At 39.4% G+C, this 18,539-nt stretch overlaps 1 protein-coding gene across 1 annotated transcript; it reads right to left on the reverse strand.

The window, feature by feature from the left end:
* Positions 1–1,176: 1,176 nt before the first annotated feature.
* On the reverse strand, positions 1,177–9,109 carry LOC107739369 (delta-like protein 4). Its single transcript, XM_016551467.1, has 11 exons — positions 8,666–9,109; positions 8,271–8,531; positions 7,891–7,948; positions 6,996–7,259; positions 5,318–5,378; positions 4,906–5,036; positions 4,506–4,675; positions 3,846–4,065; positions 3,009–3,729; positions 2,439–2,547; positions 1,177–2,172 (listed from the first exon to the last, which is right to left on the reverse strand). Exons 1-11 carry the CDS (start codon positions 8,717–8,719, stop codon positions 2,167–2,169), a joined length of 2,055 nt encoding a protein of 684 aa, XP_016406953.1. The 5' UTR covers positions 8,720–9,109; the 3' UTR covers positions 1,177–2,166.
* Positions 9,110–18,539: the final 9,430 nt, after the last annotated feature.

The following is an 18,539-nucleotide window of genomic DNA, read 5'->3' on the forward strand; positions in this document are numbered from 1 at the left end:
TGGGAGGGGTTCGGGTAACAGGTTGCATTGCGAAAGCTTTAGCACAAGACTAATTGCTGTGATAAGTGTTTAACACTCCGGCTGCTGACAGAAATTCTCTCGGACCCTTTCCCAAATGTGTTTATTCTTCCTAAGTGTCCTTTTGACCCAAGCACAGACGCAAAGACAAGGATGCTTATGACATGGATGAACAGGATGTGTGTGTGGAGTGTGTTTGTGTGGCATAGATTTGTTGTCGGTTGTTGATTATGTTGCTGTTTGGAATGGAAAGAAGCCCGAGCTTGACCTCCTGGAAAACCATTTCTGGTTTAGTACTTGGATAAACTAAAAAAAATGCATCTCCTGCATGGCCCTCTGGTGCCTTGCATGGGGTCTCATAATGTTGACTTTGGCTAGGGTGATGAATTATTTGGGAAGAAGTGATGGGAAGTATGAATGTCGGAGCTGAACATCAAATGAAAGTCTAAACTGCCTTATTTTTTATGATATATATCAACTACTTAAATTGCAGATCAAGCCTTAGCTGACCTTTGCACCCTTTAGGTGATCCTGACAGCCTGTTCTGCTCTGGCAGGCTGATAAGGCCTTTCTTTAACGGAATTATTTTTTTATTCTGAACCTTGCCTTTTCCTATTTGTTCCATGTTTGGAGTACATAATGCCACTGAAACCCATGTGTGGGCGCTAAGGCCACGTGCACAGCTTCAGTTGATTCTTTTGTTGGGGTTTCGAGATGTCTCCTTTAGCCCCGAAGGCGAGGCTGAGGCCCTCAGAGCTGGAACTCGTTTGCGTCTGTAGATAAGTGTGTGTGTGTTTTCTTTATGGGTGTTCTGCTGAGCAGCGCCATGATGAGCCTGGTGAGAGGGGCGGCATATGCCGCTGTTTTTATGGAAGGGCAAGGTTGCACCCTGGGGCATCTGTTTCGGTTTTTCTGAGGAGGGGCCGCTCCTCTATCGTTTGCGCTCTTCGCCTGTCTTTGTTTCAAAATTTTCAGCTCAAGGGGCCTGTATCCAAGGCAACGGATTTAAATTTCAAGCCAATTTACAACTGGGAAGGGGAAGGTGGAAGGAGGGGAGTGGGGGGGTTTGTGAGTTTTTTTTTTCAGGATTGAGAGAAAATTGTTCATAATAATCAAATGTGAAATTATCTCTCAGTAAGAACAAAAAATAGCTTGAATTAATTAACTTTTTTTTATTCTTCAGATGTTTGGTTTCTTATAAATATGCATTATATACAAAATAATAGTATAAAACATATAAAGAGCAGTGTGTCATTATTAAATTAACTCTGGAAATAATCACTTTTTAAAAAAATTACATTATTGGTTCTGTATTCTCAAAACTAATTATAGGCAGTCAGTGGTGAGCAGTCGCTTTGTTTTTCTCTTTCTGTCCATTTCTTGTCTTGTACTCATGGGCTGTGTTGCATAAAAGAAGTCAATTGAACTTCCTCTTGGATCTTGCTGGCACAGTTCTGCATATTACGGTTCTAAAAGTTATTTTTCTTTTCTTCTTTTTTTCCCCCATGTTGATTAAATTCTCACAAAACAATCCAAGAAGACCCTGGGCACAAACATAGCACTCTATTTAATTCTTTTAAGGCTTTTTTGTGAATTTTCAGCTGCTTACAATCTTATTGTAAAGAGGAGAGCAAAAAGTCTTCTTAAATGATTGATGTTAGAAGTTTTTTTCTTCTCAGACATTCATAGCGCTCATCGTTGATTTGTTTGGGTAAGCTCTGATTGGTGCTCCCCTCGTTCTTGCATAGCTGGCAATGCTGGTTGAAGGTTTGGAAGTCCCTGGCACCTTCTATTGATTACTTGGCGGATGACATGTCCATGATTACCGCAAAAGGATCTTTTTTTTTTTTTTTCCAAAGAAGTCCCTTTTCCTTTCAGCCCTCGGGGGAAAAACATACCGTAGTAGAATAGTTCAGAAATCATCCAGGACTGTACACGTTTTGTACACAAACACTTCTTCAACATAAAACTAAACTATTGCATTCGATGAGCAGGGCTCTGCTCTCTCCATTTTCTCAAGTTTCTCAGTGCAGCAGTGGACGTCAACATAAATCTCCAGTCTCTTAAGTATTTTTGTAAACAATCCAGAAAGTGATTCTGCTTTGATTGTGTTTTTGTCTCCTCTCTTCATAGACATCAGCCTGTAATTTATACCTTTGGAAAGAGTAAAAACAGAACAGAGGCTTAGATTATGCTTTGGAACTGATGCATCGCTCTCAATATGCACAGAAGAATTACATTTTAAATATGATTTAAGGACTATTTAAGTGGCAGATATATCACTTTTCTCACTATTAACAAGCCTCTGTTCAGTAGGCTAGTTTAGTAGACATTGACAGAATGATAAAATGGTGAACATGGCCAGCAGATCCCTGCTTGAAACATGCAGACATATTAAGAAATGAAATGATCCTCCTTACCTCAGTTGCTATGACACATTCACTCCTCTCCTCTGCTATTACAAACACAGACTGGTACACGGAGTCCCTTGGGGAACATATCGTTGATATCCTACACTCTGGCTTTTCCCTGCACACACAAATCACGCTTCATGTTAACACAAAGTAAAAGCACATGGGGCAGCTATTTATTGTGCTGAGATGGGGGTGAAAGCGTTCAGCTCATTTTTTCACTTTATAGCGTTTTGTTCTTTTGCTTTGTTTACAGAGGCTGATGTAAGAAAATCCTTGTAAGAGGAAAAAGTGCTTTTGTTGTGCGGTCCAAATCAATAAAAATCTTTTAACGGGGTAAAAAGGCTTCTTGCTGTCAATGCCTTTGGGTCTGTGTGTAAAATCCGCATTTAAGTGTGTAAATGTGTGTTGCGGTTGCGGATATCGAGGTTTAACTTCTTTTAGCCAATATTGATGTTCGTATTACGGTCATCAAGCCAAGTGCAAAGATTAATATACTGGGCAGCACTCTAATGGAGCATGACACCAAACATCCAAACACCTCTATTTATCAAAGTGATGTAAAATCCATTTCTTTACCTGTACATTCTACTCAATTGTATTTTCTCTTCTAAACACTTTTCGTATTTATGACTTTTGTCCTCTTGGGATACGATGTCCTTGAACTCTTTCGATGAATTGTAGTCCAAGTGGCAGTTCTTCTGTATGTAATTTGATTTATCAGTTGTGCAGTCCACCTCCAGGCTGACCTGCTTATTAGTGTTCTTCAACTGGGAGGTGGGGATCAAGTTGTCTCTTTGCGATTCCGACATGTTGTTCATTGCTTCGCCTCGAGTCCTTTCTCCGGATGTCTGCCTGTGAATGTGGCGCAGGGCAATGACCACCATGCAAAGCAGAACCACAAGAGCCACCAAACCCACGGCCAGAGAAACCGCAGCCCACTGGAAGCGGTCTTGAGTTCCTTTTTTGGTCACAGGAGCAGTGACCGAGTAGTATTCGCAGTGGGGTCCAGTGAAGCCGCTGGGGCAGAAGCAGGCGGGCGGGTTCCCTGGGATACCCACACAGGAGCCACCGTTGAGACAGGGTCTGGACGAACAGGCGTTGGAAGGCCGGTCGCAATTGCGTCCTTCGTATCCTGGGGAGCAGGAGCAGACGTAGTCGTTGATGCGGTCATAGCACATGCCGCCGTTAGCGCAGGGGTTATTTGCGCAGTCGTTGATGTTGATCTCGCAGCGCTGGCCAGTGAAGCCCGCTCGACAGCTGCACATGCGAACACCCCCCAGGACCACACACAAGCCATCTGTGGATCAGTGGCACAGGTGTCAGGAACTAATTTTACATAGATATGCATGCATACACGCATCCGGATCTCTGCATCCACAAAATTTCTGAATTTAAAGGTTAAGAGGCTCGTACCATTGGCACACGGCAGAGTCGTGCATTTGTCCACTCTTCTCTCGCAGTTCAGACCCGTGTAGCCTCTGGGACAGTCACATGCGTAACTGCGCCCGTTGTCTTTCTCGTGGCATCTGCCACCGTGAAAGCATGGGGAGTCTGCGCAGGTGAGCAGACTGTGTTCACAGTGAGTTCCCTCAAAGCCAGGCAGACAGGTGCAGATGTAACCTTTGTCAAGATCCTATAGGGTGAGAAAGGAAGCAGATGTTTCATAGAACTATTTATGGAGCCATTTGCATTATTTTATGTTTGTACAGTAATTCAAGATGTTAAGAAAGAGGCTTTTCAAAGGATGCTTGGATCCATTAATAAGGTCATAACATGGCCATTGATTAAGCCTGAAGTTTTTCCAAGACACTATTAATGAATATTCTGACATGATAAAATGGCATTCAATATAAAAGATTATCTGTCATATTTTAGTGATTTTATTAAGTCTATTGTGAAGAGGATTCATTCGTTTGTGCTTATTCCAGTCCAAATTCACATTACAGTACAAAAATACTAAACTCATTAAATGCATGTGGTTTTAATCAAATTCATTAACTCAGATGAACCGGAATCTCTCAGTGGCTATTAAAACATGAAGGTTTGGGGCTTTTCAATTAAATAATGACTCACCGAGCAAAGTCCTCCATTCTTGCATGGGCTGCTGTCACATTCTCGCACCTCAAGCTCGCAATTGACCCCCGTGTAACCAGGCCGACAGGTGCAGGTGTAACTGCCCTGACCTGTATTCATACATGTGGCTCCATTCACACATGGCTTGTGATGTGTGCAAAAGTTCAAATCTGTTTTGAATGAAATAATAAAAAAATATCAGTACTAAAAATGGTCATATTTTCCAGCATCAATGTGAATCACCTTAAGTTTTTCCATGTTTCAGTCACAGATCTACTTGTTCAATCTTAAACTAGCAATGAGCTAAAGTGCTGTAAGCTCTATTATTACCATGACACTGAGGTCAATGAAGAGTGAGAAATTCAGTCAGCTACTGTAACTGTTTAGGGTTTAGTCTTACCTTGGTCACAGAACAGTCCACCCCAGCCCTCTTTACAGTTGCATTGCCATGGTTGCTGACAGGTGCCGTGTTTACAGGCTGGATATTTCCTACACTCTGTGCAAAGTTTACCCTGCCATCCTTCTCTGCACCTGCAATACACAAATATGCCAAAGAACACTTTAAATATGGTTGTTTTTAACACCCCACTAAACTAGATATTCACATAGGTCATTGTTCCATCAAACTGTAGCTGCCAAAATGTATTTAATGAAAAAAAGCTGAATAACAATGTTACATTTTAAGCCTTATCCTGTATGTGGTTCAGAAAATTACAACAGAGCAAATACTTCATAGACGTATGCATGTATGCAAAGACAAAGTTTAAGAGGAATATTCCACACTTCATACACAGGCTTATATGTATACTTACACACACTCTCCAGGTTTGGAGCAATTGCCATTCGCCTCACTGCACCCTTCCAGACAGATCGCTGCATTAAAAGTAAAAGCTCTTGTTAGTAAAGGATCATGGGTTTACAGTAGTTTAGATATAAGGTGATGTATGTCATTATTCCCATGTTAAATAATTTCTCCTCTACCAGCTTATGCATTGATTAAAAAGTAAGCCCTTCAGAGATTGATTTTTTAAAATAGTGTACAAAACATTGCTTTGTTTGTTTGAACACCTTATTTGGTCTGAAATGACAATTTTGGCTTACCCAGGTTTGGGCAGAACTACCTGTAATATAGTTCTGAGCTTTAAATGAATAAGCGTGACTGACTCATTCTTTGCATTAAGCTTTGTTGTAGCTGAATGAAAAACAAACATGGCAGAAACTGGACTAGACATCTATTTCGAGATTTGAGTCCATTTTACAATAGGAGCATCCATAATTGCATTGTAGCTTTAACTTATTATCAGCTGCTCTTGTAAAAAAAAAACCTGAAGTTTAGTACTTGTTATCAGCATAGTGCATGGCTATTATCCAATTAAATCTCTTTCATTGCAAGCACGGTTCACTGTACAGAACCTGTCTGGCGAGGTCACTTGCGCTTTGGATGCGGGTAATTTACTGTTGCCTGTGTTGAGCTGTCTCTGACATTGATTTAGAGCGGGTACACGACCTGCACTGAACTGCTGGTTAGACCACAGCAGATGCTCTATCCCAGTAACTGACAGCTGCCCCTATTGTTGTTTGTAGTCTGTGCGAACCATATTTGCAGCTGCTACACTGGAGCGCAACAATGGGGACTACAATTTCGTGGCGCGTGGCGGATAATAATGGCGCGATTAACCCGGCGCGTGCTTGCCATGACGCTCGTGTAGGATTAAATTACCAAACACGTGCGCTTAGAGTATACACAAACTGTGTCAGCGCCCTGATCAACACCGTGAATTCTCAGAGAAACTACAGCAGTACAAAGAAAAAGCCGAAAGCAAAACACACAAGACGCAAATGAATACAGTCGGCAAACATACGCTTTCCATCAAACCCATAACCATCTCGGCACACTGTTCGTATTTACTCCTGCTCGTCACGATTGACGACCAATGGAAGTCAAAACCCAATCTTTAAGATCTCGAAGGAACTTTTATCTTTTACTTATATCGAAATAGAAGATTTTCGTTTCAGTGACCAAAAAAAAAAAGACTGATTTAGAAGCTAGAAGGCGCGAACAGTATCGCCTACCATCATCCGACGGAACATTGACAAAACATTTACATGTTAACTATTACATATTAAATATTACAAATTTTTATCTCTGTTTAACACTAAATGTTATTTATCAGTTAATTATAGATTTGCATATCACAAATTGCCTGTATTACAAAAAGTATATATAATTTTTTTGTATAACCGATTTAAAAGTGAGTTTAATTGTGCTAGAGGTGACAAAACACATCTCTGGTTGTTCCATTTCTAAAATCTCCTATACAAATTCCTTTTAAAAGGTTGATCCCCGATGGCATAACTTAAGGTTTGCTGGCAGCACTGTTAACATCACTCAGACATGCTCTGTTTTGAGCAAGACACAGCGCTCACACCTAAGCAAAGCCTCACTCTTCAAGACTAGAGTCCAGTGGATTGTGCTCTCTGATTGCTTACGTTCTTCGCAGTACTCCCCCTTCCAGCCAGGGAGACAGGATAACTGCCCATCTGGGTTGCAGGTGTAGTGGCCAAAACGGTCGTCCCTGGGTGTGCATTTTTTGGAACAACTGTCACCGTAGTAATTTTCACTGCAGATGAACCGGTACGAATACCTTAGCTCAGTCTGCTTTCCACTTTGAACATCCTGAGACCATTCAGCCCCTACTTCCAACTTTCTTTGGATGGCAAAAAAGCTTATCTGCAAGTCGGGGTTGTATGTGTCTAGAAAAAAAAGGAGAAAATTGTGATTAGGCCATTGTTGATTTATTATTTGATTTCTTGCTTTTTTTCACAGGTTAAAAAGCTTCAATTAAATAAGTAGGTTAGAGTGTGGCATGATATTTGTAATTTTTCGTTTTTGAAAGTGTCTTAAAAAGAAAAAATGCAGACCAGTAAGTTCTGGGAAGCTGACACATTTGGAGTAAAACTTATGTTTAAATTTCCTCTTCCTTTGAGTTAAGCAAAATATTCCCATGGTATTATCCCATTCTAAAGGGCGGGACAGACAAAGGTGTAAAATACAGGAAAATGCAGTCGGATGGTTTTGGCAAGCGCTGTGTATTCTCACCAAAGCCCACTGCGCTTTCCCACGCCAAAAATAAACCAAAGGAAGTTCAATTGTGTTTGAGCATGAGAATGCAAAGGTGTTTGAAGCAATAGGAAAATGTTCTACAAATTTGTAAATATTAAATGAAACGTTGTCTTAGGATTTGGATGCAACATGCCAAGGTTTAATAAAATGTTAAAATATATATATATATATATATAACGTTCTAATGAAAATACAAGCTTGAAATTCAGTATAGGTACAACATCGAAGTGTCGCCCTCTAATGGATAAAATCGAATCTTACCTACAGGTAGATCCGCGTAAGGTGAGTACCAGGCCTCAATAATCAATGAAAATGATCCCTAGGAGGAAAGAAAAAAAATAGATTTAGGCCTTTAATAACTAAAACACAACATAACACAAATCATTAAAACATGAAAGGATGTGTAGCCTATAAATAAAAACTAACTGCGTTATAAAATCTTTAAGAAGCCGAAATTAACAACAGTAATTAAAGTGATCAAAATTCTGAATAATGTGGAGTGGATCAAAACTCTTAGTCTACACATGTTGAACCTGTCTGCATTACAAGCTGTTGCTACCCCAATACTGTAATAAAACGCAAACACAACGCGTTCTGTTTTCAGCTCACATACGATCAAAAGGAGTTGCATTTGAGCTTACCGGCCACCCAAAGTTGAACGGCAGTCGAATCGGTGTGCTGAAAGAGCCACCTCCCATGATACTGAACGAGTTTGTCCCCAGCACTGGTGTTATGGCACTTCCAAAGATACAATCACCTGGAGACACTACCACCTGGTAGTTTTTTAGGCAAACTCGAAAGAAAGTCCTGCATTCAGGCTTGCATGCATTGCCATTTGCGAGCAAGCCGTTGAAATTTTTGAATTCGTGAAGGTCGAGTTCGAAAACACCAGATCCATATATCTGAAGGGAAAAATACACGCATTACAACATTGCACTGCAAACACTGGCTTACCTACAAAAGTGCTCTCGATACTGGAGAAACAATTGAGAAGAACGGGGTCCTGCTGTCTTTCCACAGGACCTTGGATGTTTACCTGCGTCAAAACGGTCGTGAAAATTGCGATGAGAAAGGTGAGCCAAGCTGCCATGCTTTTCGATTCTCCTGGGCAGCCGCGTCACCCACGATTATATTCCCCGAAAGAGCCTATTCCAGTGTAAAAGGGTGCAATGAAAACAAACGCCGAAGAGTAAAAAGGGTATATCCCGCTGCGCGTCCACGCTGCACGGCACTTCAGTGTGCAAGAGCACGTCAAATTTCCAGGTTATCCAAAAGGTGAAGGTGAAACTAGAAAATCAGCACCCAGTCTTACTCCTCTTCGTCTCAAGATATCCACGGAGCATGCTTAGTATTCCACAGTGAGCACACGATGTGTTTATTGTCAATGGTAATTTCTTGTTTTGGTTCTAAACTTTGTGCGTCAGCATTGCGCAGTTGGGCATCCTCGCGCTTCTCGTGTAATTCGTGAACGAAGGCTTGTTTCTTACGTCCCGCAGTATTTATACTGGCTTTGTGTCCGCGCTGCACATTATATAAACTGTCTATCACTAAACGCCGCCCACTTTATATACTCAGCCCCCCTCTCTCGACAACAATGATATCCACATTTAATACCCACCACTACGCGGATGATGACCAATTGAGCGCGAGTGATTATTAACAAGCCCAGCATCTGTTGACATATTTAAAGCAGGCACGGTTAAACGCTGATCATTTCACACCGTGCAATTTTCCCTTATCCAAAAAACGGAGGAAACTTCGCACAACGTAGCCTATACGCAGCCTGTTACTTCTCGTTTGTCCCTGTTCCAGTCAATTGCGCGGGTAATTATATTACATCATTTAAAGCGTGCACGGTCAGTGTAGGTTCATATACCTTACCTGATGTTCCGGCGTAGAGCCTCTTCATGTTTCTAACTAGGATAGTAGGAAAACGCTGCGTTACAGTGACCCCGAAAGCACTATAGTGATATTTGAATATGAAAAAAGCTCCTTTTAAAATAAATCTGTAAACAATTCGTTTATTTTTCAAAGTTTTTTTTACACCATATTTTATTTTAGTATTTTTATCAAAAGAATCAATGGCTCACTCCAAGTGATGCCTAAATAAGCCCTAATTAAAAATATGATCATGAATAAAATTTCCTCATTTAATTTGATTCATGTGCTGCACGCGCTGTCCTTTCAGCCTAAATACAGCGTGCCATTATTGTTGAATCGCGTGCCCCTCGTTAGAAGCGCGTTTCGAGGGCTTTCATGTGGCTTTCATACGGGCCTCTGGCTGCTATGGGGTGAGATAACAATTCAGCTGTATGATAATGAGGGTTTTTTAGCCGCCATAAAACTCTTCGTCTTCTTCTGCACTTAAGAAAGATAATGTAAATGACTCCAGTTTCATTCCGGTTTAATTTTACCCTTTAACCTAAGGGCCATGGTGGTTTATGAATCATTCATTTTGGATGAGGATGATGATAGTTGCGACATGTAGGTGTAAGCCTGTATTATTAATTTGTATTTCGAAAAATATATTTAAAATCTTAAAATTAGTTTAAAATCAAACATAGCCTACAATGTATGAGCTCAATAAAAGGTGATTTAATATATTAAAACACTCATAATATACAATCTTTGCATATGTAATTCCTAATAGGCTAATAAATTGATTACTTAAAATGAATTGGAAAATTAGAGTGGTTTGCAGGCATTCTCTTTCATAAAGCATTGGATTGTATAGCGTATGAAAGGAAATAGCAATGCAAATTACAGAGAAGTTTAAATCGAAAGTATTTCTAGTTTGGTTTCCATATTTTGCCAATGTCCACAGGCGTTTTGATTTCTGATTGGTTGCGCTATTAGACTGTCATGTCGCTTGAGGATTTTCTATTTACCATCTGGTGGTAGATTGAGCTCGCGCACTACTCTCGTCTGATCGACTGACTGAACCGGTTTATTTTGGATTCTAGCTGGCATCGTTAGTGTGAATAGAGAGGGGTTCGGCGCATCCAAGCAGTGCATTAATTGCATTACAATAATGTGAAATTTTCAGTAATTACAGCAAGCCGTGTTTCCATTTGCCAGTGCGCTCTGAACGAGTCAACTTGAGAATTGGAAGGAAACGCCTGATACATGCACAGGTGGCGAAAGTGCATGAAAGAGGGTTTAATTGCTTTGTGGTTAGCTGTGACATTTGAGCTCTTTAGACAAGGCATCATAGTTTCTCTGGCCATCTTGCCAAATTTAGTAGTAAGCTGAACTGACAGCTTGAATATCCCATTATCAATCACTTATTATGGTTACAGCTTATAAAATAGGATTCAGTTCAAAACAAGCTCAATATTTCAATATATATTTAAATCATAGACCGGCCATACAGCCAGATGTGGTTCATTGATCCCATTAGGTCTCAATTTGAGGGAGGATATAAATCATAAATCATATAAATCAGCTCATTTGCTAAACTGTATAATTCCCATTTTTTTCCATCCTCTGTTGTTTAATATATATATATCACATGTGTAAACTTTGATCTTAACCCTTCTATTGATAAACTGTTATACACACATGGGATTCTGTTTATATTAGCTTTTGGTCAATAGGGCAGTTGATAGTTATAGTGGGAAGGGCAGCCATAATAATAATAAATATGCCTCACTTCCCATGTTTTACAGGTTATTATTTTTATGAAACATTTATCAAGGCTCTTTTAAAATGGAAATTCTAGTGGATGTTGACACAGACCCTGATATGAAACAGTGTTTGTTTATTTGCTATTATCGTATTCAAATCTCTTTTTCTCCATTCTGGCCTGCTTTTGAATATTTGCTGAGAGAGCAAATTTATCTTCTTTTTTTTTCCTGAAGATGATGTATTGAATAGGTTTTGTGAGTCATATTTACACACCTGCCATCCTGATGATGGCCAGAACAAATTAAACAACAAAATGAAAGAGAATGCATGAGAGAGTGAGGGAGAGAAAAAGTGATGGACATACCCTTTGCATTGATATTTGTTTTGTTTCTGAACTGAATTAATTGTTAAAAGCACCATTTATAACAAATTAACCATAGCAGAGACATGTTTGTTTTGGCTTATTGTGAGCAATCACTGAGTTTCAGTGGACAAAGCAGTGCATTAGTCCACAACGCCACACGGCATATCAACTCTCATTTGTTTTGCAACTAGTTAAATAGCAATACCACACTCAGCACGCTCCAAATCAGCCTGTTTTCATCAAATCATTAAACAGGTTTTATAGTCTGATGGTATCGTATTATTTGCACCCAGGAGGCTGTGTAGAAAGCAGGTTTCTGGTTTGATAGCTGTGGAAAACATTGCCTGTCTTATCTCCTCTGGTGCCATATGTCTCAAATTAAACAGACATGGTGCAAGCAACAACTGAGCATTTATAGATGCGTTTCATGCATCCACACTGCTGATGATAATGCATTGTGCTAAATGTGGAAAATTACCATTCCTTGTCTCTTTTCAGGGTAGAAGGGAGGTTAAAGACAGAACAAGTTTTGAAAAGCAAGTTGTTTTAATGGTCACTACGAAACAAACTAATAAAGATCTGCATTGATTGTATGATTATGTCTTTAAAAATTGCCAATAATTCGTAAACAACACATTAAAAAAGTTGTATATATATATATATATATATATTTTTTTTTTAATATGTAGCACTAAGAAAATACATAAATGCTGCTGTTAGTAAAAATAATGAAACTTCCTACCGTAATTACTTTAACTCTTCAACTCGTTTATTCAATTATCTAATCCAGAAACTGTAACTGTGGATTTGAACGAACTTAAGTCCCAAGAGGACTTTCTGCAGTCCTCAGATCGCCCCTGCGGTGAGCAGAACAGCGGATCACAGAGCATTTTTCCTCCTGTGTCTACACCACTTCCCTCCAATAGACACAGTTGTCTGGTCTATATACAATATATGTCTTCTTGTTTTGGCTGCGATTAGAGATCTGATGATCTGTGAGATCACCCTGGTGATCTGCCTGTTCTCGTTCGTTTCCAAACAAGTGAACCAACTTTTGGAAGGATAATCATTTTAAGCATTTGATGTAGATGTATGAGTTTTTATGTTTTTTATACTATCCTTCTAGATCTTTTGCAATATCATCAGATCACCAATATCAGGTCAGACTAAACAAGCAGAAAAACAGCTGTTGTTTTTTTTCTGTCAGCAAACCACTTTAGATTTGAGCACAATTTGCTCTCTATTTAAATAAATAAATAAGGTTTCTTTATTATAAGGTTTATTATGGTTTATGTGTGACCGCTACATCTGCTTTGTATCGCTACATGAAGAAGTGCTCAGCATTGTTACTGTAAATCCAGAACTTATAAAATAAACCTGCTTCTTTTGCTGGAGTGACTTATCAACACTTTTTTTTTATTGCCAGCACTGGAAGTGGAGGCAGATGGCCCTGGTCCACTTGGATTACACGCCTATTAAAAACATGGCAGTTTCACACTCCGCGATGCTACATTTGATCTCTGAGCCACAATCTGTCTTGGCCAATCAATATCCAGTCCATCAGTAGTGCTGCACTGAGAGGCTGTATATCAGCAATATAAGCCACCTGTTTCACTGATTATAGTTCAGAGCTCTATTTGTTTTAGCTAAGCACCAGCAAATGACTAAAGCAAGACAGCACTCATTGTTAAATATTCCACTGAGGAAGGTTAATTCATCTGAGTTGCTCATGTGTTGTTATATATTTGGCTTCATACCAAATTCAAGCTCTATTAAAATATATATTTTTAAGACTTTGTCCGGTGAATCTGGACGCATCTATTTCTATGGATATAAATGTGAACATAATGGATATAGATAAAAAATGGACAGTAAACCTGAGTACAAAGGGCTTTGTTACCATTGTAAACAGCCTCAAGCATAGCAATCTATCAGACAGGCTCCGTACATCTTGATGCTGGCAAGTCATTAAGGTTTCTCATTAAAATCACTAGCACCCACCCATTGCCCCACTGAGAGGAGCTTTTCTATCATTCCGAACCTGTTTTGGAACTTTTCTACCATTCTCTCCCACATTATGTTGACACAACAGTATTGTTCCAGCACTCCTCTCATCCCTCACAAGAATGCTGTTACTGGCAGTTGTTCTGTTGAATCCACGATCCATGAGTGTATTTCAAGCTGTCACTGAGTGTATTTCAAGCTGATCTATCATATCATGACCTTCTGGAAGAAACCCTATTGAAAAGTACATAAAAATCAGAAATATATTAGATTGTATATGAAAATGCAGAATAAGTGAACTTCTCAGATGCAATTAACATTAGTGGCTGTTTCATTTAGCAAAAAGTGGGTGTTTGAATCAGTAAATAATGTATATTAAAAACAACTCCATCATAGCATAAAAAAAATACTTGCATAATTTTTTTAAAAGTTTGGGGATGGCAAGATTGTTAAAAATGTTTTTGAAAGAAGTTTCTTATGCCCAAGGCTGCATTTATTTGCTAAAAATTACAGTAAAAGCAATTTTGTGAAATATTATTACAATTTAAAATATCTGTTTTATATTTTAATATATTTTAAAATATAATTTATTCCCGTGATGGCAAAATCAGTGTCACATGTTATGCCAGTCTTCAGTGTCACATGATAATTAAGATATCATTCTAATATGTTGATTTGGTGCTCATGAAATGTTATTTATTTATTTACTGTGGAAGCCATGATGCATTTCAGAATTATTTGATGAATAGAAAGTTCAAAAGAACAGCATTTCATTGAAATGGAAATCTTTACTGTCACTTTTGATCAATTTAACGAATCATTACTGAACAACAGTATTAATGTATTTAAAAAAAAAATCTTACTGACCCCAAACTTTTGAACAATAGTGTACATTCAAATGTCACTCCTCCTGACATGCCACAACAATGGGGTTGAAGAATGAGTCTCATATTTGTGTTCTCTAACCTCCATCAGCAGCTGAACCTGATGCATCCAGCTAGTATGGGGCTAATGACAGAAAGAGACTAGTTCCACTTCCTGACTCGATTATGAGAGAAGACATGTGGTTGAGATACAGAACGTAGATTAGAGAGACCACCTGCAGCCATGTAAGGGGTTTAGGCCACGATGCAAGACTGAATTAAAGCATGCGCTAATCTTCCCAGAAAACATACTCTATTAATCAATGACACGCTACATCTTATCATCCACATTTTTGCCTGTGAAACAAAAGTGAAAACCATGTGTTTGATCTACTCGGTGTACTTGTTCACTATGGAAGCTGGATACAGCTAGTGATGTGACTCTTTTTACCTTAAAATCTTTGTCACTGCTGCTAGTGGTAGTGAAGTAAAAAGAATCCCAGTGGTTAGGTATATGGCACCTTGGGAGCATGGCCAAAAGCAACACATGGGGGCACAGTTTCTGCAAAGCCTTTGCCACAATGGGATTAACGTCTGTAGCCCAAGATAATCCCAGTTGTCTCCACACTATCCTTCCCTGCAAAACTGGAAGATGAGATGGAGGGTAAATGGTCAGAGAGGGGTAAGATGGTGCCAGAGGGCAACACTGGAGTCATGAGTGATACTCTTACAGATTTTTGTCTACTTTCTTTGTTACCAGGTAGGAGTGGAAGGTTGTACTGGCCAAAGGTCTGAAAACAATTTGGGTAATCTGTTGCATGGGGTGCAAGACTACTAGCCATCTGTGGGCGTGACGTGGTCAGTAATCAGTCAACAAGTGAGAACTACACTGCAGTTAAGCTTTGTACAAGTAAATACACTGTTTTGAACTTAACATCCATTTCAGTCCTGTATTATGTTTATTTTGTGCAGGTTATAGTAGGCTATGCTTTTCCCAAAATGCTCCCTCAGCACATCTGATACAAGAGAGAACTAATGAAAACACTGTAAAATTGCTGCTTCGTGCGATACACTGAAAAAAAATGGTGTGGCCTCTGTTCACCAGAGTACCATTAGGACATCTTTTTGCAAGTTGTAGGCTCTCTGTGAGGCTCCTTGCACGGTATCCTATGCGTGGAGTGTGGTTAGGCCTTTTCTCGTTTTAAAGAGCCATCATGGTGAGGCCTCCGCTCCTAGAGCTCGGCCTTTTACTGCGACCGTTGTCAGGCCTCCTCTCGCTACATATAATTATCTTCATTGAGGTCTCCGCTTGCCAGGGCTCCACTAGGACAGTATCTGTGAGTTGTAGGCTCTGAGCGAGCCTCCTTACAGGATGTCCTTAGCGTGGGGCATAGTTAGGCCTCCTCTTGTTTTAGAGAGTCGTCATCTCAAGGCCTCCACTCCTAGAGCTCGGCTAGGTGGTAGGGTAGTATGCTAGGTTGTTAGGCTCTCTGGGAGCCTCCTTGGCTACTGACCTTAGTATGGAGTGCTGCTAGGCCGCCTCTCATTTTGAGAGGTGTTGTATTTAGGCCTCCACTCTGCAGAGCTTCATGGGCCAGTTCTGAGTGTTAGGTTCTTTGTGAGCCTCCTAGGACGCTGGCCTGAATAACAACATAGTTGGGCTCCTGTTGAGGCCTCTGTTCCTGAGAACCTCCAGTCTATGATTGTGTTGCTGGTGCAGGGGTGAGGACTCCTTTGAGTCTTTGACATAGCTCAACCAATAAAGCACTCATCCCTTCAGCATGGCGGCATTGGTAGACTGTTCCCCATAGCGCCCTCTAGGGGTTGCAGCACGAGTCCCCATTCGAAAGGGAACGTCTCAGTTTACGCATGTAACCATGATTCCCTGAAAAGGGGAACGAGATGCTGTGTCCCTTTGCCATGCTTCAGGAATTCCTGCACGTCTCCTTCAGACAAGAAGTGGATGACGTATTTTACAGGTGCCCTTTTATACTCTTGGCCGCAACAGCTGTGACGTCATAGCCTGCTGCCAGCCAATGTCAAGTTCATTGTCATGTTTAGACTCATGCTTCAGACACCGGTCATGCAAGAGGCATTCCCCAAAGCGCCCACTAGGGGATGCAGCGTCTCCTTCCCCTTCTCAGGGAACCATGGTTACATGCGTAAACCGAGATGTTTTATTATAGTAAAAGTGTAGTAACCATATATTTTTTGGCATATTGACTACCATTTGTATAGCCACAGTTTTACTACAAATACCATGATTAAAGTATGGTTTGTGTAGCAAAACCATGGTTTATTTGTGGTTACCATGGCTTAACTATAGTAACCATGGTTTTTTTTTGTAGTAAAACTATGGTTAATTTTCTTAAGGGCTTAAAAAGCTGCAAGTTGGAAAAAAAAATCTAGGTTGAAGTAGTTTTAAAAGCTTGAAGTTTAAAAGTTAGATAAATAGAAACATTGTTAGCATGTTTCTAACACATTTTAGCATGTTGCTGGCAAGTTTTAGGATGCTGTTAGCATGTTTTAGCATATTGCTAGCGTGTTTTATCAAGCATTAAAACTACTTTGTTTCAAAGTAAATAAACAAAAAAGTCACTCAGATATTGCTTGTAAAATTCACAAAATTACAAAGAAATGGCAGGTAACGCGTTTAATTAAATGTGCATTTTTAAAAGAAGAAACAATAAAATACTATTTTCTTGTAAAACGTACTCCAGTAAAACATACTCCAAAATTTTTTTATAGTGATATTAAGAAAACAAAATATGTTAACATGAGTATAACATGTTCAACGAGGCAATATAGTGAAATAAAAGAATGAGTTTTAAAGGGAAAAAGCAAAAATTATCATCATTTACTCACCATCATGCTGTTCTAAACTTGTATGACTTTCTCTTTATCTGTGGAACACAAAATAAGATACACATATAGTGAAAGTCAATGGGCTCCAAAACATCATTGGACTGCACTGACTTTCATTTTATGAAAAAAACAAAAAACCTTCTTTGTTTATATCTCGGCTTCGTCTAGCATGTATACACATTAGTCAGAAAGATGGCCCAACTCCATAACTAAAATATGCTTTTAAACTCCCAGAGGGTTCTTTCCAGAGATCTTGTTAGCCACTCACCTAATTAACCACCAGGGTCCACATCTGTAACACTTCAGGTCATGGGGTCATCCATTATTCAAGGACTGTGTTAATGGATGAAGCAATCTTATTCATTTTTTTTGCATCTTTTAGAAGCTTCATCTAGCCCAGCAGACACAGAGCAGGTTATTTGACTAGTAGTGTTTGACATTTATGAATATTTATGAAAGTGTATGATAGAATAGATGTCAGTCAACATGGTACCACATTTTTCATATAAATTAAATTTTAACCCAGTGTAGATTTATCACAGTTATGGCCATTCGAATGATACTGTCTCTCCGAGAATGCTCAGAACCAGACTATTGAGGAGAAAATTGAATCACTTAGGAAGCTGGGGTCAGAGGAAGTGACCTTAAAGTGCTGACACACAATTGCTCATAGCAAGGGTTATGTCACAGGCTGCCACAGTTGTAAAGTGTTGGGTAAAGTGTGTAGTTCATCTGACAAGACGCTGATGCAACTTCATGGAAGACAGTAGATGCCCATTGATTACTACCTCATGACTTCATCAATACCAATAAAAAGTCAAACAACTCTCAAAGGAATGATGCAATTAATTTAAGAAGTGTATGAGTTTAATCAAGTCAGACAGTATAGATCACCCAAAAATGACAAAATGATGGCTGTTGCCAACACTTGAGAAAACTCCAAATGACGACAACTTTGGATTGTCATACAAAACTGTCTAATTTTACCCTTATATTGTAATCATTAGGATCTCAAGCTATAATCTTTGCCTAACATGTTCATTGTGTCTTATTTTACCCTTACATTGTAATCATTAGGATCTCAAGCTATAATCTTTGCCTAACATGTTCATTGTGTCTGAATACATGATGTTTACTAACCACATAACGTCTCAGGTTACGTATGTAACCATGGTTCCCTGAGGGGA

The sequence above is a fragment of the Sinocyclocheilus rhinocerous genome, unplaced genomic scaffold (genome assembly GCF_001515625.1).
Source record: "Sinocyclocheilus rhinocerous isolate Xijiao unplaced genomic scaffold, SAMN03320098_v1.1 scaffold4997, whole genome shotgun sequence".
Lineage (NCBI taxonomy): Eukaryota > Metazoa > Chordata > Actinopteri > Cypriniformes > Cyprinidae > Sinocyclocheilus > Sinocyclocheilus rhinocerous.

Bases quoted from the DNA above. Each gene is read 5' to 3' on its own strand.
- LOC107739369 (XM_016551467.1), bottom strand. From the start codon at position 8,719: ATGGCAGCTTGGCTCACCTTTCTCATCGCAATTTTCACGACCGTTTTG. The intron at 8,532-8,665 runs GTAAACATCCAA...TTTTCCCTTCAG, and splicing joins TCACGACCGTTTTGACGCAG to ATATATGGATCTGGTGTTTT. The intron at 2,548-3,008 runs GTAAAGAAATGG...TTGTGTGTGCAG, and splicing joins CAATTGAGTAGAATGTACAG to GGAAAAGCCAGAGTGTAGGA.